At 40.8% G+C, this 25,388-nt stretch overlaps 2 protein-coding genes across 2 annotated transcripts; both read right to left on the reverse strand.

The window, feature by feature from the left end:
• Window positions 1-13,996: 13,996 nt before the first annotated feature.
• LOC128730031 (putative epidermal cell surface receptor) lies at window positions 13,997-21,074 on the reverse strand. Its single transcript, XM_053823110.1, has 2 exons — window positions 18,331-21,074; window positions 13,997-14,006 (listed from the first exon to the last, which is right to left on the reverse strand). Exons 1-2 carry the CDS (start codon window positions 21,072-21,074, stop codon window positions 13,997-13,999), a joined length of 2,754 nt encoding a protein of 917 aa, XP_053679085.1.
• A 3-nt stretch (window positions 21,075-21,077) lies between these two features.
• Window positions 21,078-25,387, reverse strand: LOC128730032 (putative epidermal cell surface receptor). Its single transcript, XM_053823111.1, has 2 exons — window positions 22,644-25,387; window positions 21,078-21,126 (listed from the first exon to the last, which is right to left on the reverse strand). Exons 1-2 carry the CDS (start codon window positions 25,385-25,387, stop codon window positions 21,078-21,080), a joined length of 2,793 nt encoding a protein of 930 aa, XP_053679086.1.
• Window position 25,388: the final 1 nt, after the last annotated feature.

Consider the following 25,388-nt stretch of genomic DNA (forward strand, 5'->3'; position numbering starts at 1 on the left):
TTTATATCGTCATAAGGACTTTTGATGGATATGGCAACACCGTTCCCAATCCAAAACCAGATAGCGAAGCTGCTATAAGTTAATACATGGGGTCATTTGGAAGCCCACAAACAAAAGTAAAAGGTAAAACCGTTTTTGAAACATTTGCTAAGGATTGAAATCACATTTATATCGTCACAAGGACTTTTAATGGATATCGCAACATCGTTCCTAATTCAAAGCCAGATAGCGAGGCTTTTATTACTGAAATCATGGGATCATTTAGAAGCCCACAAACAAAGGTTTTATATTTAAAACCGACATGTAGATCAATCGAATTGATCGGATTGTTGAATGATCTTGGATTTAAAATGCAGTCTGCATGAAAATCTAATGCAACTAGCAACGTAGAACATTTTCATTCAATCTTAATTGAAATGTTCAAGACAGCAGAATTCAAATGTCATATCATTTCACTATCAGATCAATTAACTGTAATGATCGATAAATTCAGTTAGACATTTTATGAAATCGACACACACGTACAAACTTAAACAGTTTGGTGTTATTTTCAACAGAAACTATATCCGTGAACCATTTCTCAAACATTTGCTACTGATACAAATCACATTTATATCGTCATAAGGACTTTTGATGGATATGGCAACACCGTTCCCAATCCAAAACCAGATAGCGAAGCTTCTATAACTCCATACAAGGGAACATTTAGAAACCCACAAACGAAAGTAAAAGGTTAAAGCATTTCAGAAGCATTTGCCATTCATTAAGAAGCCCACAAACAAAAGTAAAAGGTTAAACCATTTCTGAAACACTTATTAAGAATTAAAATCACATTTATATCGTCACAAGAACTTTTAATGGATATCGCAACATCGTTCCTAATTCAATGCCAGATAGCGAGGCTTTTATTACTGAAATCATGGGATCATTTAGAAGCCCACAAACAAAGGTTTAATATTTAAAACCAACATGTAGATCAATCGATTTGATCGGATTGTTGAATGATCTTGGATTAAACATACAGTCTGCATGAAAATCTAATGCAACTAGCAACGTAGAACATTTTCATTCAATCTTAATGGAAATGTTCAAGACAGCAGAATTCAAATGTCATATCATTTCACCATCAGATCAATTAACTGTAATGATCGATAAATTCAGTAAGACATTTTATGAAATCGACGCACACAAACAAACTTAAACAATTTGGTGTGAATTTTATCAGAAACTAAATCCGTGAACCATTTCTCAAACATTTGCTAATGATGAAAATCACATTTATATCGTCATAAGGACTTTTGATGGATATGGAACCACCGTTCCCAATCCAAAACCAGATAGCGAAGCTGCTATAAGTTAATACATGGGGTCATTTGGAAGCCCACAAACAAAAGTAAAAGGTAAAACCGTTTTTGAAACATTTGCTAAGGATTGAAATCACATTTATATCGTCACAAGGACTTTTAATGGATATCGCAACATCGTTCCTAATTCAAAGCCAGATAGCGAGGCTTTTATTACTGAAATCATGGGATCATTTAGAAGCCCACAAACAAAGGTTTTATATTTAAAACCGACATGTAGATCAATCGAATTGATCGGATTGTTGAATGATCTTGGATTTAAAATGCAGTCTGCATGAAAATCTAATGCAACTAGCAACGTAGAACATTTTCATTCAATCTTAATTGAAATGTTCAAGACAGCAGAATTCAAATGTTATATCATTTCACTATCAGATCAATTAACTGTAATGATCGATAAATTCAGTTAGACATTTTATGAAATCGACACACACGTACAAACTTAAACAGTTTGGTGTTATTTTCAACAGAAACTATATCCGTGAACCATTTCTCAAACATTTGCTACTGATACAAATCACATTTATATCGTCATAAGGACTTTTGATGGATATGGCAACACCGTTCCCAATCCAAAACCAGATAGCGAAGCTTCTATAACTCAATACATGGGGTCATTTAGAAACCCACAAACAAAAGTAAAAGGTTAAACCATTTCAGAAGCATTTGCCATTCATTAAGAAGCCCACAAACAAAAGTAAAAGGTTAAACCATTTCTGAAACACTTACTGAGAATTAAAATCACATTTATATCGTCACAAGGACTTTTAATGGATATCGCAACATCGTTCCTAATTCAAAGCCAGATAGCGAGGCTTTTATTACTGAAATCATGGGATCATTTAGAAGCCCACAAACAAAGGTTTAATATTTAAAACCAACATGTAGATCAATCGATTTGATCGGATTGTTGAATGATCTTGGATTAAACATACAGTCTGCATGAAAATCTAATGCAACTAGCAACGTAGAACATTTTCATTCAATCTTGATTGAATTGTTCAAGACGGCAGAATTCAAATGTCATATCATTTCACCATCAGATCAATTAACTGTGATGATCGATAAATTCAGTAAGACATTTTATGAAATCGACGCACACTTACAAACTTAAACAGTGTGGTGTTGATTTCATCATAAACTAAATCCGTGAACCATTTCTCAAACATTTGCTTCTGATTTAAATCACATTTATATCGTCATAAGGACGTTTGATAGATATGGCAACACCGTTCCCAATCCAAAACCAGATAGCGAAGCTGCTATAAGTTAATACATGGGGTCATTTGGAAGCCCACCAACAAAAGTAAAAGGTAAAACCGTTTCTGAAGCATTTGCCATTCAGTTAGAAGCCCACAAACAAAAGTAAAAGGTAAAACCGTTGCTGAAACATTTGCTAAAGATTAAAAGCACATTTATATCGTCACAAGGACTTTTAATGGATATCGCAACATCGTTCCTAATTCAAAGCCAGATAGCGAGGCTTTTATAACTAAAATCATGGGATCATTAAGAAGCCAACAAACAAAAGTATTAGATTTAAAACCAACATGTAGATCAATCGATTTGATCGGATTGTTGAATGTTCTTGGATTTAAAATCCAGTCTGCATGAAAATCTAATGCAACTAGCAACGTAGAACATTTTCATTCAATCTTAATTGAATTGTTCAAGACAGCAGAATTCAAATGTCATATCATTTCACCATCAGATCAATTAACTGTGATGATCGATAAATTCAGTAAGACATTTTATGAAATCGACGCACACTTACAAACTTAAACAGTGTCGTGTTGATTTCATCAGAAACTAAATCCGTGAACCATTTCTCAAACATTTGCTACTGATTTAAATCACATTTATATCGTCATAAGGACTTTTGATGGATATGGCAACACCGTTCCCAATCCAAAACCAAATAGCGAAGTTGCTATAAGTTAATACATGGGGTCATTTGGAAGCCCACAAACAAAAGTAAAAGATAAAACCGTTTTTGAAACATTTGCTATGGATAAAAATCACATTTATATCATCACAAGGACTTTTAATTGATATCGCAGCATCGTTCCTAATTCAAAGCCAGATAGCGAGGCTTTTATAACTGAAATCATGGAATCATTTAGAAGCCCACAAACAAAAGTATTAGATTTAAAACCAACATGTAGATCAATCGATTTGATCGTATTGTTGAATGGTCATGGATTTAAAATCCAGTCTGCATGAAAATCTAATGCAACTAGCAACGTAGAACGTTTTCATTCAATCTTAATTGAATTGTTCAAGACAGCAGAATTCAAATGTCATAGCATTTCACTATCAGATCAATTAACTGTAATGATCGATAAATTCAGTAACACATTTTATGAAATCGACGCACACGTACAAACTTAAACAGTGTGGTGTTGATTTCATCATAAACTAAATCCGTGAACCATTTCTCAAACATTTGCTTCTGATTTAAATCACATTTATATCGTCATAAGGACTTTTGATGGATATGGCAACACCGTTTCCAATCCAAAACCAGATAGCGAAGCTGCTATAACTCAATACATGGGGTCATTTGGAAACCCACAAACAAAAGTAAAAGGTTAAACCATTTCAGAAGCATTTGCCATTCATTAAGAAGCCCACAAACAAATGTAAAAGGTTAAACCATTTCTGAAACACTTACTAAGGATAGAAATCACATTTATATCATCACAAGGACTTTCAATGGATATCGCAACATCGTGCCTAATCCAAAGCCAGAAAGCGAGGCTTTTATAACTAAAAAGCATGGGATCATTTAGAAGCCAACAAACAAAAGTATTAGATTTAAAACCAACATGTAGATCAATCGATTTGATCGGATTGTTGAATGTTCTTGGATTTAAAATCCAGTCTGCATGAAAATCTAATGCAACTAGCAACGTAGAACATTTTCATTCAATCTTAATTGAAATGTTCAAGACAGCAGAACTCAAATGTCATATCATTTCACCATCAGATCAATTAACTATAATGATCGATAAATTCAGTTAGACAGATTATGAAACCGATGCACACAAAAAAAAATAAACAGTTTGGTGTAAATTTAATCAGAAACTAAATCCGTGAAGCATTTCTCAAACATTTGCTTATTATAAAAATCACATTTATATCCTCATAAGGACGTTTGATAGATATGGAAACACCGTTCCCAATCCAAAACCAGATAGCGAAGCTGCTATAAGTTAATACATGGGGTCATTTGGAAGCCCACCAACAAAAGTAAAAGGTTAAACCGTTTCTGAAGCATTTGCCGTTCAGTTAGAAGCCAACAAACAAAAGTAAAAGGTAAAACCGTTGCTGAAACATTTGCTAAAGATTAAAAGCTTATTTATATCGTCACAAGGACTTTTAATGGATATCGCAACATCGTTCCTAATTCAAAGCCAGATTGCGAGGCTTTTATTACTGAAATCATGGGATCATTTAGAAGCCCACAAACAAAGGTTTATTATTTAAAACCAACATGTAGATCAATCGATTTGATCGGATTGTTGAATGATCTTGGATTAAAAATATAGTCTGCATGAAAATCTAATGCAACTAGCAACGTAGAACATTTTCATTCAATCTTAATTGAAATGTTCAAGACAGCAGAATTCAAATGTCATATCATTTCATTATCAGATCAATTAACTGTAATGATCGATAAATTCAGTAAGACATTTTATGAAATGGACGCACACGTACAAACTTAAACAATTTGGTGTTAATTTGATCAGAAACCTAATCCGTGAATCATTTTTCAAACATTTGCTAATGATTTAAATCACATTTATGTCGTCATAAGGACGTTTGATGAATATGGCAACAACGTTCCCAATCCAAAACCAGATAGCGAAGCTGCTATAAGTTAATACATGGGGTCATTTGGAAGCCCACAAACAAAAGTAAAAGGTTAAACCGTTTTTGAAACATTTGCTAAGGATTAAAATCACATTTATATCGTCACAAGGACTTTTAATGGATATCGCAACATCGTTCCTAATTCAAAGCCAGATAGCGAGGCTTTTATTACTGAAAACATGGGATCATTAAGAAGCCAACAAACAAAAGTATTAGATTTAAAACCGACATGTAGATCAATCGAATTGATCGGATTGTTGAATGATCTTGGATTTAAAATCCAGTCTGCATGAAAATCTAATGCAACTAGCAACGTAGAACATTTTCATTCAATCTTAATTGAAATGTTCAAGACAGCAGAATTCAAATGTCATATCATTTCACTATCAGATCAATTAACTGTAATGATCGATAAATTCAGTAAGACATTTTATGAAATCGACGCCCACGTACAAACTTAAACAGTGTCGTGTTAATTTGATCAGAAACTAATTCCGTGAACCATTTTTCAAACATTTGCTACTGATAAAAATCACATTTATATCGTCATAAGGACTTTTGATGGATATGGCAACACCGTTCCCAATCCAAAACCTGATAGCGATGCTGCTATAAGTTAATACATGGGGTCATTTGGAAGCCCACAAACAAAAGTAAAAGGTAAAACCGTTTTTGAAACATTTGCTAAGGATTAAAATCACATTTATATCGTCACAAGGACTTTTAATGGATATCGCAACATCGTTCCTAATTCAAAGCCAGATAGCGAGGCTTTTATTACTGAAATCATGGGATCATTTAGAAGCCCACAAACAAAGGTTTTATATTTAAAACCGACATGTAGATCAATCGATTTGATCGGATTGTTGAATGATCTTGGATTTAAAATCCAGTCTGCATGAAAATCTAATGCAACTAGCAACGTAGAACATTTTCATTCAATCTTAATTGAAATGTTCAAGACAGCAGAATTCAAATGTCATATCATTTCACCATCAGATCAATTAACTGTAATGATCGATAAATTCAGTAAGATATTTTATGAAATCGACGCACACAAACAAACTTACACAATTTGGTGTTAATTTTATCAGAAACTAAATCCGTGAACCATTTCTCAAACATTTGCTACTGATAAAAATCACATTTATATCGTCATAAGGACTTTTGATGGATATGGCAACTCCGTTCCCAATCCAAAACCTGATAGCGATGCTGCTATAAGTTAATACATGGGGTCATTTGGAAGCCCACAAACAAAAGTAAAAGGTAAAACCGTTTTTGAAACATTTGCTAAGGATTAAAATCACATTTATATCGTCACAAGGACTTTTAATGGATATCGCAACATCGTTCCTAATTCAAAGCCAGATAGCGAGGCTTTTATTACTGAAATCATGGGATCATTTAGAAGCCCACAAACAAAGGTTTTATATTTAAAACCGACATGTAGATCAATCGATTTGATCGGATTGTTGAATGATCTTGGATTTAAAATCCAGTCTGCATGAAAATCTAATGCAACTAGCAACGTAGAACATTTTCATTCAATCTTAATTGAAATGTTCAAGACAGCAGAATTCAAATGTCATATCATTTCACCATCAGATCAATTAACTGTAATGATCGATAAATTCAGTAAGATATTTTATGAAATCGACGCACACAAACAAACTTACACAATTTGGTGTTAATTTTATCAGAAACTAAATCCGTGAACCATTTCTCAAACATTTGCTACTGATAAAAATCACATTTATATCGTCATAAGGACTTTTGATGGATATGGCAACACCGTTCCCAATCCAAAACCAGATAGCGAAGCTGCTATAAGTTAATACATGGGGTCATTTGGAAGCCCACAAACAAAAGTAAAAGGTAAAACCGTTGCTGAAACATTTGTTAAAGATTAAAAGCACATTTATATCGTCACAAGGACTTTTAATGGATATCGCAACATCGTTCCTAATTCAAAGCCAGAAAGCGAGGCTTTTATAACTAAAATCATGGGATCATTTAGAAGCCCACAAACAAAAGTTTTAAATTTAAAACCAACATGTAGATCAATCGATTTGATCGGATTGCTGAATGGTCTTGGATTCAAAATCCAGTCTGCATGAAAATCTAATGCATCTAGCAACGTTGAACATTTTCATTCAATCTTAATTGAAATGTTTAAGCAGAATTCAAATGTCATATCATTTCACTATCAGATCAATTAACTGTAATGATCGATAAATTCAGTAAGACATTTTATGAAATCGACGCCCACGTACAAACTTAAACAGTGTCGTGTTAATTTGATCAGAAACTAAATCCGTGAACCATTTTTCAAACATTTGCTACTGATTAAAATCACATTTATATCCTCATAAGGACGTTTGATAGATATGGAAACACCGTTCCCAATCCAAAACCTGATAGCGATGCTGCTATAAGTTAATACATAGGGTCATTTGGAAGCCCACAAACAAAAGTAAAAGGTAAAACCGTTTTTGAAACATTTGCTAAGGATTTAAATCACAATTATGTCGTCACAAGGACTTTTAATGGATATCGCAACATCGTTCCTAATTCAAAGCCAGATAGCGAGGCTTTTATTACTGAAATCATGGGATCATTTAGAAGCCCACATACAAAAGTATAACATTTAAAACCAACATGTAGATCAATCGATTTGATCGGATTGTTGAATGATCTTGGATTTAAAATCCAGTCTGCGTGAAAATCTAATGCAACTAGCAACGTAGAACATTTTCATTCAATCTTAATTGAAATGTTCAAGACAGCAGAATTCAAATGTCATATCATTTCACCATCAGATCAATTAACTGTAATGATCGATAAATTCAGTAAGACATTTTATGAAATCGTCGCTCACGTACAAACTTAACCAGTTTGGTGTTATTTTCAACAGAAACTATATCCGTGAACCATTTCTCAAACATTTGCTATTGATACAAATCACATTTATATCGTCATAAGGACTTTTGATGGATATGGCAACACCGTTCCCAATCCAAAACCAGATAGCGAAGCTTCTATAACTCAATACATGGGGTCATTTAGAAACCCACAAACAAAAGTAAAAGGTTAAACCATTTCAGAAGCATTTGCCATTCATTTAGAAGCCCACAAACAAAAGTAAAAGGTTAAACCTTTTCTGAAACACTTACTAAGGATAGAAATCACATTTGTATCATCACAAGGACTTTTAAAGGATATCGCAACATCGTTCCTAATCCAAAGCCAGAAAGCGAGGCTTTTATAACTAAAATCATGGGATCATTTAGAAGGCCACAAACAAAAGTATTAGATTTAAAACCAACATGTAGATCAATCGATTTGATCAGATTGTTGAATGGTCTTGGATTTAAAATCCAGTCTGCGTGAAAATCTAATGCAACTAGCAACGTAGAACATTTTCATTCAATCTTAATTGAATTGTTCAAGACAGCAGAATTCAAATGTCATATCATTTCACCATCAGATCAATTAACTGTAATGATCGATAAATTCAGTAAGACATTTTATGAAATCGTCGCTCACGTACAATCTTAAACAGTGTGGTTTTGATTTCATCAGAAACTAAATCCGTGAACCATTTCACAAACATTTGCTAATTATAAAAATCCCATTTATATCCTCATAAGGACTTTTGATGGATATGGCAACACCGTTCCCAATCCAAAACCAGATAGCGAAGCTGCTATAAGTTAATACATGGGGTCATTTGGAAGCCCACAAACAAAAGTAAAAGGTAAAACCGTTTTTGAAACATTTGCTAAGGATAAAAATCACATTTATATCGTCACAAGGACTTTTAATGGATATCGCAACATTGTTTCTAATTCAAAGCAAGATAGCGAGGCTTTTATTACTGCAATCATGGGATCATTTAGAAGCCCACAAACAAAGGTTTTATATTTAAAAATAACATGTAGATCAATCGATTTGATCGGATTGCTGAATGGTCTTGGATTCAAAATCCAGTCTGCATGAAAATCTAATGCAACTAGCAACGTAGAACATTTTCATTCAATCTTAATTGAAATGTTCAAGACAACAGAATTCAAATGTCATATCATTTCACCATCAGATCAATTAACTGTAATGATCGATAAATTCAGTAAGACATTTTATGAAATGGACGCACACGTACAAACTTAAACAATTTGGTGTTAATTTGATCAGAAACCTGATCCGTGAATCATTTTTCAAACATTTGCTAATGATTTAAATCACATTTATATCCTCATAAGGACGTTTGATAGATATGGCAACACCGTTCCCAATCCAAAACCAGATAGCGAAGCTGCTATAAGTTAATACATGGAGTCATTTGGAAGCCCACAAACAAAAGTAAAAGGTAAAACCGTTTTTGAAACATTTGCTAAGGATTAAAATCACATTTATATCATCACAAGGACTTTTAATGGATATCGCAACATCGTTCCTAATTCAAAGCCAGATAGCGAGGCTTTTATTACTGAAATCATGGGATCATTTAGAAGCCCACAAACAAAGGTTTAATATTTAAAACCAACATGTAGATCAATCGATTTGATCGGATTGTTGAATGATCTTGGATTAAAAATATAGTCTGCATGAAAATCTAATGCAACTAGCAACGTAGAACATTTTCATTCAATCTTAATTGAAATGTTCAAGACAGCAGAATTCAAATGTCATATCATTTCATTATCAGATCAATTAACTATAATGATCGATAAATTCAGTAAGACATTTTATGAAATCGTCGCACACGTACAATCTTAAACAAAGTGGTTTTGATTTCATCAGAAACTAAATCCGTGAACCATTTCACAAACATTTGCTAATTATAAAAATCACATTTATATCCTCATAAGGACGTTTGATAGATATGGCAACACCGTTCCCAATCCAAAACCAGATAGCGAAGCTGCTATAAGTTAATACATGGGGCCAATTGGAAGCCCACAAACAAAAGTAAAAGGTTACACCGTGTTTAAAACATTTGCTATGGATAGCAATCACATTTATATCATCACAAGAACTTTTAATGGATATCGCAACATCGTTCCTAATTCAAAGCCAGATAGCGAGGCTTTTATTACTGAAATCATGGGATCATTTAGAAGCCCACAAACAAAGGTTTAATATTTAAAACCAACATGTAGATCAATCGATTTGATCGGATTGTTGAATGATCTTGGATTAAAAATATAGTCTGCATGAAAATCTAATGCAACTAGCAACGTAGAACATTTTCATTCAATCTTAATTGAAATGTTCAAGACAGCAGAATTCAAATGTCATATCATTTCACCATCAGATCAATTAACTGTAATGATCGATAAATTCAGTAAGACATTTTATGAAATCGACGCACACGTACAATCTTAAACAGTGTGGTTTTGATTTCATCAGAAACTAAATCGTGAACCATTTCACAAACATTTGCTAATTATAAAAATCACATTTATATCCTCATAAGGACGTTTGATAGATATGGCAACACCGTTCCCAATCCAAAACCAGATAGCGAAGCTGCTATAAGTTAATACATGGGGTCATTTGGAAGCCCACAAAAAAAAGTAAAAGGTAAAACCGTTTTTGAAACATATGCTATGGATAGAAATCACATTTATATCATCACAAGGACTTTTAATGGATATCGCAACATCGTTCCTAATCCAAAGCCAGAATGCGAGGCTATTATAACTGAAATCATGGTATCATTTAGAAGCCCACAAACAAAGGTTTTATATTTAAAACCGACATGTAGATCAATCGAATTGATCGGATTGTTGAATGATCTTGGATTTAAAATCCAGTCTGCATGAAAATCTAATGCAACTAGCAACGTAGAACATTTTCATTCAATCTAAATTGAAATGTTCAAGACAGCAGAATTCAAATGTCATATCATTTCATTATCAGATCAATTAACTGTAATGATCGATAAATTCAGTAAGACATTTTATGAAATCGACGCACACAAACAAACTTAAACAGTTTGGTGTTACTTTCATCAGAAACTCAATCCGTGAACCATTTCTCAAACATTCGCTAATGATAAAAATCACATTTTTATCGTCATAAGGTCTCTTGATGGATATGGCAACAACATTTCCAATCCAAAACCAGATAGCGGAGCTGCTATATCTCACTACATGGGGTCATTTAGAAGCCCAAAACAAAAGTAAAAGGTTAAACCATTTCTGAAGCATTTGCCATTCATTTAGAAGCCCACAAACAAAAGAAAAAGGTTAAACCATTTCTGAAACATTTGCTAAGGATTAAAATCACATTAAAAACATCACAAGGACTTTTAATGGATATCGCAACATCGTTCCTAAATCAAAGCCAGTTAGCGAGGCTTTTATTACTGAAATCATGGGATCATTTAGAAGCCCACATACAAAAGTATAACATTTAAAACCAACATGTAGATCAATCGATTTGATCGGATTGTTGAATGATCTTGGATTCAAAATCCAGTCTGCATGAAAATCTAATGCAACTAGCAACGTAGAACATTTTCATTCAATCTTAATTGAAATGTTCAAGACAGCAGAACTCAAATGTCATATCATTTCACCATCAGATCAATTAACTGTAATGATCGATAAATTCAGTAAGACATTTAATGAAATCGACGCACACAAACAAACTTAAACAGTTTGGTGTTACTTTCATCAGAAACTCAATCCGTGAACCATTTCTCAAACATTCGCTAATGATAAAAATCACATTTTTATCGTCATAAGGTCTCTTGATGGATATGGCAACAACGTTTCCCAATCCAAAACCAGATAGCGGAGCTGCTATATCTCACTACATGGGGTAATTTAGAAGCCGAAAACAAAAGTAAAAGGTTAAACCATTTCTGAAGCATTTGCCATTCATTTAGAAGCCCACAAACAAAAGTAAAAGGTTAAACCATTTCTGAAACACTTACTAAGGATAGAAATCACATTTATATCATCACAAGGACTTTTAATGGATATCGCAACATCGTTCCTAATCCAAAGCTAGAAAGCGAGGCTTTTATAACTAAAATCATGGGATTATTTAGAAGGCCACAAACAAAAGTATTAGATTTAAAACCAACATATAGATCAATCGATTTGATCGGATTGTTGAATGGTCTTGGATTTAAAATCCAGTCTGCGTGAAAATCTAATGCAACTAGCAACGTAGAACATTTTCATTCAATCTAAATTGAATTGTTCAAGACAGCAGAATTCAAATGTCATATCATTTCACTATCAGATCAATTAACTGTGATGATCGATAAATTCAGTAAGACATTTTATGAAATCTACGCACACTTACAAACTTAAACATTGTGGTGTTGATTTCATCATAAACTAAATCCGTGAACCATTTCTCAAACATTTGCTAATGATGAAAATTACATTTATATCGTCATAAGGACTTTTGATGGATATGGAAACACCGTTCCCAATCCAAAACCAGATAGCGAAGCTGCTATAAATTAATACATGGGGTCATTTGGAAGCCCACAAACAAAAGTAAAAGGTAAAACCGTTTTTGAAACATTTGCTAAGCATTGAAATCACATTTATATCGTCACAAGGACTTTTAATGGATATCGCAACACGTTCCTAATTCAAAGCCAGATAGCGAGGCTTTTATTACTGAAATCATGGGATCATTTAGAAGCCCACAAACAAAGGTTTTATATTTAAAACCAACATGTAGATCAATCGATTTGATCGGATTGTTGAATGGTCTTGGATTTAAAATCCAGTCTGCGTGAAAATCTAATGCAACTAGCAACGTAGAACATTTTCATTCAATCTAAATTGAAATGTTCAAGACAGCAGAATTCAAATGTCATATCATTTCATTATCAGATCAATTAACTGTAATGATCGATAAATTCAGTAAGACATTTTATGAAATCGACGCACACAAACAAACTTAAACAGTTTGGTGTTACTTTCATCAGAAACTCAATCCGTGAACCATTTCTCAAACATTCGCTAATGATAAAAATCACATTTTTATCGTCATAAGGTCTCTTGATGGATATGGCAACAACGTTTCCCAATCCAAAACCAGATAGCGGAGCTGCTATATCTCACTACATGGGGTAATTTAGAAGCCGAAAACAAAAGTAAAAGGTTAAACCATTTCTGAAGCATTTGCCATTCATTTAGAAGCCCACAAACAAAAGTAAAAGGTTAAACCATTTCTGAAACATTTGCTAAGGATTAAAATCACATTAAAAACATCACAAGGACTTTTAATGGATATCGCAACATCGTTCCTAAATCAAAGCCAGTTAGCGAGGCTTTTATTACTGAAATCATGGGATCATTTAGAAGCCCACATACAAAAGTATAACATTTAAAACCAACATGTAGATCAATCGATTTGATCGGATTGTTGAATGATCTTGGATTCAAAATCCAGTCTGCATGAAAATCTAATGCAACTAGCAACGTAGAACATTTTCATTCAATCTTAATTGAAATGTTCAAGACAGCAGAACTCAAATGTCATATCATTTCACCATCAGATCAATTAACTGTAATGATCGATAAATTCAGTAAGACATTTATTGAAATCGACGCACACAAACAAACTTAAACAGTTTGGTGTTACTTTCATCAGAAACTCAATCCGTGAACCATTTCTCAAACATTCGCTAATGATAAAAATCACATTTTTATCGTCATAAGGTCTCTTGATGGATATGGCAACAACGTTTCCCAATCCAAAACCAGATAGCGGAGCTGCTATATCTCACTACATGGGGTAATTTAGAAGCCGAAAACAAAAGTAAAAGGTTAAACCATTTCTGAAGCATTTGCCATTCATTTAGAAGCCCACAAACAAAAGTAAAAGGTTAAACCATTTCTGAAACACTTACTAAGGATAGAAATCACATTTATATCATCACAAGGACTTTTAATGGATATCGCAACATCGTTCCTAATCCAAAGCTAGAAAGCGAGGCTTTTATAACTAAAATCATGGGATTATTTAGAAGGCCACAAACAAAAGTATTAGATTTAAAACCAACATATAGATCAATCGATTTGATCGGATTGTTGAATGGTCTTGGATTTAAAATCCAGTCTGCGTGAAAATCTAATGCAACTAGCAACGTAGAACATTTTCATTCAATCTAAATTGAATTGTTCAAGACAGCAGAATTCAAATGTCATATCATTTCACTATCAGATCAATTAACTGTGATGATCGATAAATTCAGTAAGACATTTTATGAAATCTACGCACACTTACAAACTTAAACATTGTGGTGTTGATTTCATCATAAACTAAATCCGTGAACCATTTCACAAACATTTGCTAATTATAAAAATCCCATTTATATCCTCATAAGGACTTTTGATGGATATGGCAACACCGTTCCCAATCCAAAACCAGATAGCGAAGCTGCTATAAGTTAATACATGGGGTCATTTGGAAGCCCACAAACAAAAGTAAAAGGTAAAACCGTTTTTGAAACATTTGCTAAGGATAAAAATCACATTTATATCGTCACAAGGACTTTTAATGGATATCGCAACATTGTTTCTAATTCAAAGCAAGATAGCGAGGCTTTTATTACTGCAATCATGGGATCATTTAGAAGCCCACAAACAAAGGTTTTATATTTAAAACCAACATGTAGATCAATCGATTTGATCGGATTGCTGAATGGTCTTGGATTCAAAATCCAGTCTGCATGAAAATCTAATGCAACTAGCAACGTAGAACATTTTCATTCAATCTTAATTGAAATGTTCAAGACAGCAGAATTCAAATGTCATATCATTTCACGATCAGATCAATTAACTGTAATGATCGATAAATTCAGTAAGACATTTTATGAAATCGACGCACACGTACAAACTTAAACAATTTGGTGCTAATTTGATCAGAAACCTAATCCGTGAATCATTTTTCAAACATTTGCTAATGATTTAAATCACATTTATGTCGTCATAAGGACGTTTGATGAATATGGAAACAACGTTCCCAATCCAAAACCAGATAGCGAAGCTGCTATAAGTTAATACATGGGGTCATTTGGAAGCCCACCAACAAAAGTAAAAGGTTAAACCGTTTCTGAAGCATTTGCCATTCAGTTAGAAGCCAATAAACAAAAGTAAAAGGTAAAACCGTTGCTGAAACATTTGCTAAAGATTAAAAGCTTATTTATATCGTCACAAGGACTTTTAATGGATATCGCAACATCGTTCCTAATTCAAAGCCAGATTGCGAGGCTTTTATTACTGAAATCATGGGATCATTTAGAAGCCCACAAACGAAGGTTTATTATTTAAAACCAACATGTAGATCAATCGATTTGATCGGATTGTTGAATGATCTTGGATTAAAAATATAGTCTGCATGAAAATCTAATGCAACTAGCAACGTAGAACATTTTCATTCAATCTTAATTGAATTGTTCAAGACAGCAGAATTCAAATGTCATATCATTTCATTATCAGATCAATTAACTGTAATGATCGATAAATTCAGTAAGACATTTTATGAAATCGACGCACACGTACAAACTTAAACAATTTGGTGTTAATTTTATCAGAAACTAAATCCGTGAACCATTTCTCAAACATTTGCTAATGATTTAAATCACATTTATGTCGTCATAAGGACGTTTGATGAATATGGCAACAACGTTCCCAATCCAAAACCAGATAGCGAAGCTGCTATAAGTTAATACATGGGGTCATTTGGAAGCCCACAAACAAAAGTAAAAGGTTAAACCGTTTTTGAAACATTTGCTAAGGATAAAAATCACATTTATATCGTCACAAGGACTTTTAATGGATATCGCAACATCGTTCCTAATTCAAAGCCAGATTGCGAGGCTTTTATAACTGAAATCATGGGATCATTTAGAAGCCCACAAACAAAGGTTTAATATTTAAAACCAACATATAGATCAATCGATTTGATCGGATTGTTGAATGATCTTGGATTAAAAATATAGTTTGCATGAAAATCTAATGCAACTAGTAACGTAGAACATTTTCATTCAATGTTAATTGAAATGTTCAAGACAGCAGAATTCAAATGTCATATCATTTCATTATCAGATCAATTAACTGTAATGACCGATAAATTCAGTAAGACATTTTATGAAATGGACGCACACGTACAAACTTAAACAATTTGGTGTTAATTTGATCAGAAACCTAATCCGTGAATCATTTTTCAAACATTTGCTAATGATTTAAATCACATTTATGTCATCATAAGGACGTTTGATGAATATGGCAACACCGTTCCCAATCCAAAACCAGATAGCGAAGCTACTATAAGTTAATACATGGGGTCATTTGGAAGCCCACAAACAAAAGTAAAAGGTAAAACCGTTGCTGAAACATTTGCCATTCAGTTAGAAGCCCACAAACAAAAGTAAAAGGTAAAACCGTTGCTGAAACATTTGCTTAGGATTAAAAGCACATTTATATCGTCACAAGGACTTTTAATGGATATCGCAACATCGTTCCAAATTCAAAGCCAGATAGCGAGGCTTTTATAACTGAAATCATGGGATCATTTAGAAGCCCACAAACAAAGGTTTTATATTTAAAACCGACATGTAGATCAATCGAATTGATCGGATTGTTGAATGATCTTGGATTTAAAATCCAGTCTGCATGAAAATCTAATGCAACTAGCAACGTAGAACATTTTCATTCAATCTTAATTGAAATGTTCAAGACAGCAGAATTCAAATGTCATATCATTTCACTATCAGATCAATTAACTGTGATGATCGATAAATTCAGTAAGACATTTTATGAAATCGACACACACGTACAAACTTAAACAGTTTGGTGTTATTTTCAACAGAAACTATATCCATGAACCATTTCTCAAACATTTGCTAATGATACAAATCACATTTATGTCGTCATGAGGACTTTTGATGGATATGGCAACACCGTTCCCAATCCAAAACCAGATAGCGAAGCTTCTATAACTCAATACATGGGGTCATTTAGAAACCCACAAACAAAAGTAAAAGGTTAAACCATTTCAGAAGCATTTGCCATTCATTAAGAAGCCCACAAAAACAAAAGTAAAAGGTTAAACCATTTCTGAAACACTTACTAAGGATAGAAATCACATTTATATCATAACAAGGACTTTTAATGGATATCGCAACATCGTTCCTAATCCAAAGCCAGAAAGCGAGGCTTTTATAACTAAAATCATGGGATCTGTTGGAGTTCGGCTCCAACTTAAAGTTCGTAATAATAAATTCTACTGACGTGTTCTTTTAACTGATTCCACTAACACTTTATTCAAGTTAATTCGGTTGGGTCGTTCTTTAAACGCGCGCGGTGCGATGGTGCGATGGTGCGATGGTGCGATGGTGCGATGGTGTTAAAACAATTCACGTCTTCTCTCTGGCGTTTTTCCGTTGAAAACCGTTCAAATCCAATGGCCTCCTCGCGATGGCCGTTTTTTACCGCGTCATCTCTGCGATGTTTCCCTGTCCCTTCGGTAACGGCACTCTTATCCTGTCTCCTACCTGTCAGTGCCGTTACGTCAGGTAAACAAACAAACACGCGCCGAATTGTCTGTAACATTCTCCCACCCGGTACTTTGCTCGGATGGGCAATTTACCCTGTTTCAAGTGCGCAATCTGTTCGATAAACAATTCGGCAGCACTCCCTATCGCCTTATCAGTCCGTCTACTTTGGTAAGCTTGGTTGTACCGTGCCTATCCTCGGTCTACTTCCGTACTTCCAACACCGCTATTTTTGTTGCAGGTCGTTCCATCAATCCGCTAGCGGTCTGCACAGTTGCTCGCCTTACCTGTCCGTCGGCGGCTCTGACGACAGCCACTACTCTTCCCTTAGTGAGCGGTCCTGTCGTGGTCTTTTTCCCGTTTCTTCTGTGCATACAATTATTCGAAAACCGAATAACGTATCCAACAGATCTGAGCAGCCTGTTCCAATTAGAGAATCGGTCGATCTGAATAAGTGATTTAGTGCTGGAATGATGCAGGAGGTTGCGGCGTAGTTCTTCCGTCGTATCATGCGGTAGCGTCGATGAAGTTGGCCATTCCTTTTCCGTCTGCCATAGAAAGCTCGGTCCTTTGATGTACTTGTCCTCAGGGTAGGGCACACCCAACCAGCTCACCTCGACGCTGGTGGCTTTGATCTTGCTGGCGTTCACCACCATCTCGAATCCGTACACGTCGATCCGCTCGGCGGTGGTGATCGGTAGCATGTCACCAGCCCGCACCTCTTCACCGTGACCCGGAAACGGTATGAAGAAAATGCCCACCTCGTAACGCGTTTGTGGCTGCAAACCCTCCACGGTGTATTCACTCAACGCCCGGTGGATGAGTGGGGTCGCATGGTACACGACACTGTCGATCTCACGGTACCGTAGCTGTATACCGTCCACGTAATCGAGCTCCTCATCATCCAGCTTGCGCCATGCGATCTTCGCCCAAGTCGCGTTCACCTCGGCAGCTCGCAGCTCCGGATCCTGGATGATCTCCTTGAGAAAGTTCGTTGGGTGGCTCATGTGCGGGAAGTGTCCGGAACCGATCGCGGGTGGTGGCGTGATCACACGATCCGAGGGCGTACGGACGGTGTAGATCTGACTAGACGGTTGCGAGTTGACGTCTCGCAGGATAAGCGTGATCTTCACGCGATACTCCGTGTTGGCGTTCAGTCCTGGCAGCTCGAACTCGAGCTGTGGTGTCGCGATCAGATCGTCCGGTGGTGCGAACACCTGCGATTGCCATGTGGCGGTGTCGTTGTTGCGAGTGCGCGTGTATCGCAGCTCAACGCGACCATGCAGTCCCACGTACACCTGCGGCACGAGGAAAATGACACGCACAGTGTTCGCATCGATCGCGTCCAGGGGGAGCACTTTCAGGTCGACTTGCAGTCCGGAGAACGCTAGCCCACCAGCGGGTGTGCCGGCACCGTACTGGTTGTAGTTGATGCCGTTGCCCGTCGATGGTTGCGATCCAACCGGCCCAAAGGGCGGCCCATTCGGGAGGCTCTGGCCATGCAACAATGGAGGTCCTTGCGGTGGCAGATTCGGATCCTGCCCGTGGATGTGCTGCAGCAGCTGCTCGATGCGGATGTTGGGCGGTAAACTACCCGGTCCGTTTGGTCCCAGCACGTTCAACAGCTGCTTATCGAGCGCACTCGCCTGATGCTGGCCAGGATGTAGTCCCGGCTGACCGGGTGCCGTCGGAACGGGTTGTCCGGCCGGTTGGACGCCTGCCGAAGCCGGGTGCAGATACAGGTGAAAATCAGCACCGTAGTGGGGCTTGATTTCCGGCCCATAGTACCCGGGCGGACCGGGACGTTGCACACCGAGCGTGGCCGGTTTCATCGCGTCCTCGTAGCTGCCGTAATCGTACTTGCCATCGTCCAGCTCGGGCTCCTCAGGTTGGGCGCCACCGAAGATGTTGTTGAAGTGATCCTTCTTACCGGCGTCCTCCTTGGTGTACTTTTTGTGGGGTTTGTCCTGCGGTACCTTCGGTGGTTTTCCGTCCACCGTCGGGTAGAAGGGCGTCGGTTCCTTCCCGGGCGCGTCCGGTGGGGGTTTCGCGTCCGTGCGAGGCGGTTTCGTTGGCAGGAATTGCCCGATCGTGCCCGGCATAAGCAGCGGCTTCAACACGTCGCTGCCGCTGGCCAGACCGTTATCGGTGTTGACACTGCAAGTCCAGTGCTGGCAGCATTCTTCACCCGGAATCGGCATCAACCGGGCGTTCCGTGGGCTACACGGTAGATGAGAAGGTGGCGTCGCTGGCACGGCAGGACACGCCGGTCGACATTCGACGATGCCGGTATCACAGTAACAGTGCTGCTCGCAACCCGTCAAATTGCTCGGTATATCCGACCAGTTATCGAAGAACTGACCCTTATACTCGCACGTCCCATTGTCGATGCAACGCATCCGCTCCGGGCAACAGCGGGGTGCGATCGCACGGAATGTGGCCGGATCCGGACCCCACTTGAGGCAGTGCGGATCCAGCACGTCCAACCCAAACTCAGACGGGCACTCGATCTTGGCACAGTGCACACCAGCCTCCGTACACAGACACAGCGCGTTGCACTCGTCGTGGAACTGATCATTCAGCTGGTACGTGCGGCCTTTGAACTCACATCCGGTGGACCGGTGGTCAGCTTCCGGTCCGGGTGTTTTTCCATCCCGTTCCGGCACCACCGTCGTCGAAGGTGACGATGAAGATGAAGCCGGTGCCATCATCATCATCACACCGCTGCTCTGCTCGTGGTCGTCCAGCGTGACATCGCAGAACTCGCGCTTACAGCAAGGATCGTGTGGGTCAGGCAGGACGACGCACTGTTCTGGGCGGGTCGAGTTAAGTGGAGCACAGCGTGGAGCACACTCCATCTCACCATCGCTGTTGCAGGTACAGATCTGCTCGCAACCGATCTCCATCCGTTCGTTGATGTCGTACGAGCGGTTCTTGTAGATGCAGCTCGTCACGATCGCCTTGGCGGTGGTCGGTTCCTCCGAGACGGGCGTCGGTTCGACACGTCCATCGGTGAACCGCTCTGAAGGGCAGATTAGCGTGGCACAGCACTCGTCCGTTTTGGAGGGATTCTCGTAGCAACCGGCTGCCAGAGCCGTTTTGCCGCGTTTCACGAATGGCCGGCCGCAACGGGCCTCGCAGCGCCATTTGCCGTCCTCCTCGCAGTGGCACCGTTCGTCGCAACCCTTGTCCACGGTGGCGTTGGTACGTGATGGCGGGTGAGTCCTTCTCTGGTGATCCGTTGCTTCGAAGGATTGGATCAAGCGGTTTTGCTCCCGAAGATGCTCGATCTCCATGTCTTACAGGGCACGCCGAAGATCACGTTCACCCTGGGAGGGTACGGTTGTCCTTCTCCCAGTGGTACCACGCCGTTCTGCTTCGCTGTGCTGAACCGATGACGGGCCGACTTGCGCGTCGTAGCGCAAAGAGTCGGTAAACGCAAAGGCCGGTGGCGGCGACGCGTTAACAGCTTCACGCTCTGTATCGGTATTGTATGGCGTCCTTAGCGTCGATCTTCCTGACGGGCCGGCTTGCACGTCGTAACGAAGGAAATCTGGAAACGCAATGGCCGGTCGCGACGATGCGCTCCCAGGTTCACGGTCGGTGCCGCCGACGTAAGGCGTCCCAAGCGTCGATCTCCGCGGCAGGGTGGCGGCCGAAGGAAATGTCACTTCTTCGACGGTTCCTGTGCGGATGCACGGGGATATCGCGCCTACACGTTGCTCGTTCAGCGACACTCCGAGCCCTCTCGACACGCTTGGGCTCAACTGAGCGATCTGCGCGGTCAGCCTGACGAAGCTTTCGTTCGCTTCCCTGGCTTGCTGTACCAACTCCTGAATCGAAACAGTGTCTTCCACTAGCTGAACTGCGGAAAGTTGTCGCACTGTGGAATTCGCGGTGGGGTTTGGTACATCGTTTTCGCGATTCATTCTCAGTCTGGTGTTCACCGATTCACAAGTAGAAAGCGAGTGAATTTTTTTAAAATGTTGGAGTTCGGCTCCAACTTAAAGTTCGTAATAATAAATTCTACTGACGTGTTCTTTTAACTGATTCCACTAACACTTTATTCAAGTTAATTCGGTTGGGTCGTTCTTTAAACGCGCGCGGTGCGATGGTGCGATGGTGCGATGGTGCGATGGTGCGATGGTGCGATGGTGCGATGGTGTTAAAACAATTCACGTCTTCTCTCTGGCGTTTTTCCGTTGAAAACCGTTCAAATCCAATGGCCTCCTCGCGATGGCCGTTTTTTACCGCGTCATCTCTGCGATGTTTCCCTGTCCCTTCGGTAACGGCACTCTTATCCTGTCTCCTACCTGTCAGTGCCGTTACGTCAGGTAAACAAACAAACACGCGCCGAATTGTCTGTAACATTCTCCCACCCGGTACTTTGCTCGGATGGGCAATTTACCCTGTTTCAAGTGCGCAATCTGTTCGATAAACAATTCGGCAGCACTCCCTATCGCCTTATCAGTCCGTCTACTTTGGTAAGCTTGGTTGTACCGTGCCTATCCTCGGTCTACTTCCGTACTTCCAACACCGCTATTTTTGTTGCAGGTCGTTCCATCAATCCGCTAGCGGTCTGCACAGTTGCTCGCCTTACCTGTCCGTCGGCGGCTCTGACGACAGCCACTACTCTTCCCTTAGTGAGCGGTCCTGTCGTGGTCTTTTTCCCGTTTCTTCTGTGCATACAATTATTCGAAAACCGAATAACGTATCCAACAGATCTGAGCAGCCTGTTCCAATTAGAGAATCGGTCGATCTGAATAAGTGATTTAGTGCTGGAATGATGCAGGAGGTTGCGGCGTAGTTCTTCCGTCGTATCATGCGGTAGCGTCGATGAAGTTGGCCATTCCTTTTCCGTCTGCCATAGAAAGCTCGGTCCTTTGATGTACTTGTCCTCAGGGTAGGGCACACCCAACCAGCTCACCTCGACGCTGGTGGCTTTGATCTTGCTGGCGTTCACCACCATCTCGAATCCGTACACGTCGATCCGCTCGGCGGTGGTGATCGGTAGCATGTCACCAGCCCGCACCTCTTCACCGTGACCCGGAAACGGTATGAAGAAAATGCCCACCTCGTAACGCGTTTGTGGCTGCAAACCCTCCACGGTGTATTCACTCAACGCCCGGTGGATGAGTGGGGTCGCATGGTACACGACACTGTCGATCTCACGGTACCGTAGCTGTATACCGTCCACGTAATCGAGCTCCTCATCATCCAGCTTGCGCCATGCGATCTTCGCCCAAGTCGCGTTCACCTCGGCAGCTCGCAGCTCCGGATCCTGGATGATCTCCTTGAGAAAGTTCGTTGGGTGGCTCATGTGCGGGAAGTGTCCGGAACCGATCGCGGGTGGTGGCGTGATCACACGATCCGAGGGCGTACGGACGGTGTAGATCTGACTAGACGGTTGCGAGTTGACGTCTCGCAGGATAAGCGTGATCTTCACGCGATACTCCGTGTTGGCGTTCAGTCCTGGCAGCTCGAACTCGAGCTGTGGTGTCGCGATCAGATCGTCCGGTGGTGCGAACACCTGCGATTGCCATGTGGCGGTGTCGTTGTTGCGAGTGCGCGTGTATCGCAGCTCAACGCGACCATGCAGTCCCACGTACACCTGCGGCACGAGGAAAATGACACGCACAGTGTTCGCATCGATCGCGTCCAGGGGGAGCACTTTCAGGTCGACTTGCAGTCCGGAGAACGCTAGCCCACCAGCGGGTGTGCCGGCACCGTACTGGTTGTAGTTGATGCCGTTGCCCGTCGATGGTTGCGATCCAACCGGCCCAAAGGGCGGCCCATTCGGGAGGCTCTGGCCATGCAACAATGGAGGTCCTTGCGGTGGCAGATTCGGATCCTGCCCGTGGATGTGCTGCAGCAGCTGCTCGATGCGGATGTTGGGCGGTAAACTACCCGGTCCGTTTGGTCCCAGCACGTTCAACAGCTGCTTATCGAGCGCACTCGCCTGATGCTGGCCAGGATGTAGTCCCGGCTGACCGGGTGCCGTCGGAACGGGTTGTCCGGCCGGTTGGACGCCTGCCGAAGCCGGGTGCAGATACAGGTGAAAATCAGCACCGTAGTGGGGCTTGATTTCCGGCCCATAGTACCCGGGCGGACCGGCACGTTGCACACCGAGCGTGGCCGGTTTCATCGCGTCCTCGTAGCTGCCGTAATCGTACTTGCCATCGTCCAGCTCGGGCTCCTCAGGTTGGGCGCCACCGAAGATGTTGTTGAAGTGATCCTTCTTACCGGCGTCCTCCTTGGTGTACTTTTTGTGGGGTTTGTCCTGCGGTACCTTCGGTGGTTTTCCGTCCACCGTCGGGTAGAAGGGCGTCGGTTCCTTCCCGGGCGCGTCCGGTGGGGGTTTCGCGTCCGTGCGAGGCGGTTTCGTTGGCAGGAATTGCCCGATCGTGCCCGGCATAAGCAGCGGCTTCAACACGTCGCTGCCGCTGGCCAGACCGTTATCGGTGTTGACACTGCAAGTCCAGTGCTGGCAGCATTCTTCACCCGGAATCGGCATCAACCGGGCGTTCCGTGGGCTACACGGTAGATGAGAAGGTGGCGTCGCTGGCACGGCAGGACACGCCGGTCGACATTCGACGATGCCGGTATCACAGTAACAGTGCTGCTCGCAACCCGTCAAATTGCTCGGTATATCCGACCAGTTATCGAAGAACTGACCCTTATACTCGCACGTCCCATTGTCGATGCAACGCATCCGCTCCGGGCAACAGCGGGGTGCGATCGCACGGAATGTGGCCGGATCCGGACCCCACTTGAGGCAGTGCGGATCCAGCACGTCCAACCCAAACTCAGACGGGCACTCGATCTTGGCACAGTGCACACCAGCCTCCGTACACAGACACAGCGCGTTGCACTCGTCGTGGAACTGATCATTCAGCTGGTACGTGCGGCCTTTGAACTCACATCCGGTGGACCGGTGGTCAGCTTCCGGTCCGGGTGTTTTTCCATCCCGTTCCGGCACCACCGTCGTCGAAGGTGACGATGAAGATGAAGCCGGTGCCATCATCATCATCACACCGCTGCTCTGCTCGTGGTCGTCCAGCGTGACATCGCAGAACTCGCGCTTACAGCAAGGATCGTGTGGGTCAGGCAGGACGACGCACTGTTCTGGGCGGGTCGAGTTAAGTGGAGCACAGCGTGGAGCACACTCCATCTCACCATCGCTGTTGCAGGTACAGATCTGCTCGCAACCGATCTCCATCCGTTCGTTGATGTCGTACGAGCGGTTCTTGTAGATGCAGCTCGTCACGATCGCCTTGGCGGTGGTCGGTTCCTCCGAGACGGGCGTCGGTTCGACACGTCCATCGGTGAACCGCTCTGAAGGGCAGATTAGCGTGGCACAGCACTCGTCCGTTTTGGAGGGATTCTCGTAGCAACCGGCTGCCAGAGCCGTTTTGCCGCGTTTCACGAATGGCCGGCCGCAACGGGCCTCGCAGCGCCATTTGCCGTCCTCCTCGCAGTGGCACCGTTCGTCGCAACCCTTGTCCACGGTGGCGTTGGTACGTGATGGCGGGTGAGTCCTTCTCTGGTGATCCGTTGCTTCGAAGGATTGGATCAAGCGGTTTTGCTCCCGAAGATGCTCGATCTCCATG

The sequence above is a fragment of the Anopheles nili genome, unplaced genomic scaffold, assembly GCF_943737925.1.
Source record: "Anopheles nili unplaced genomic scaffold, idAnoNiliSN_F5_01 scaffold_11, whole genome shotgun sequence".
NCBI classification, from domain to species: domain Eukaryota; kingdom Metazoa; phylum Arthropoda; class Insecta; order Diptera; family Culicidae; genus Anopheles; species Anopheles nili.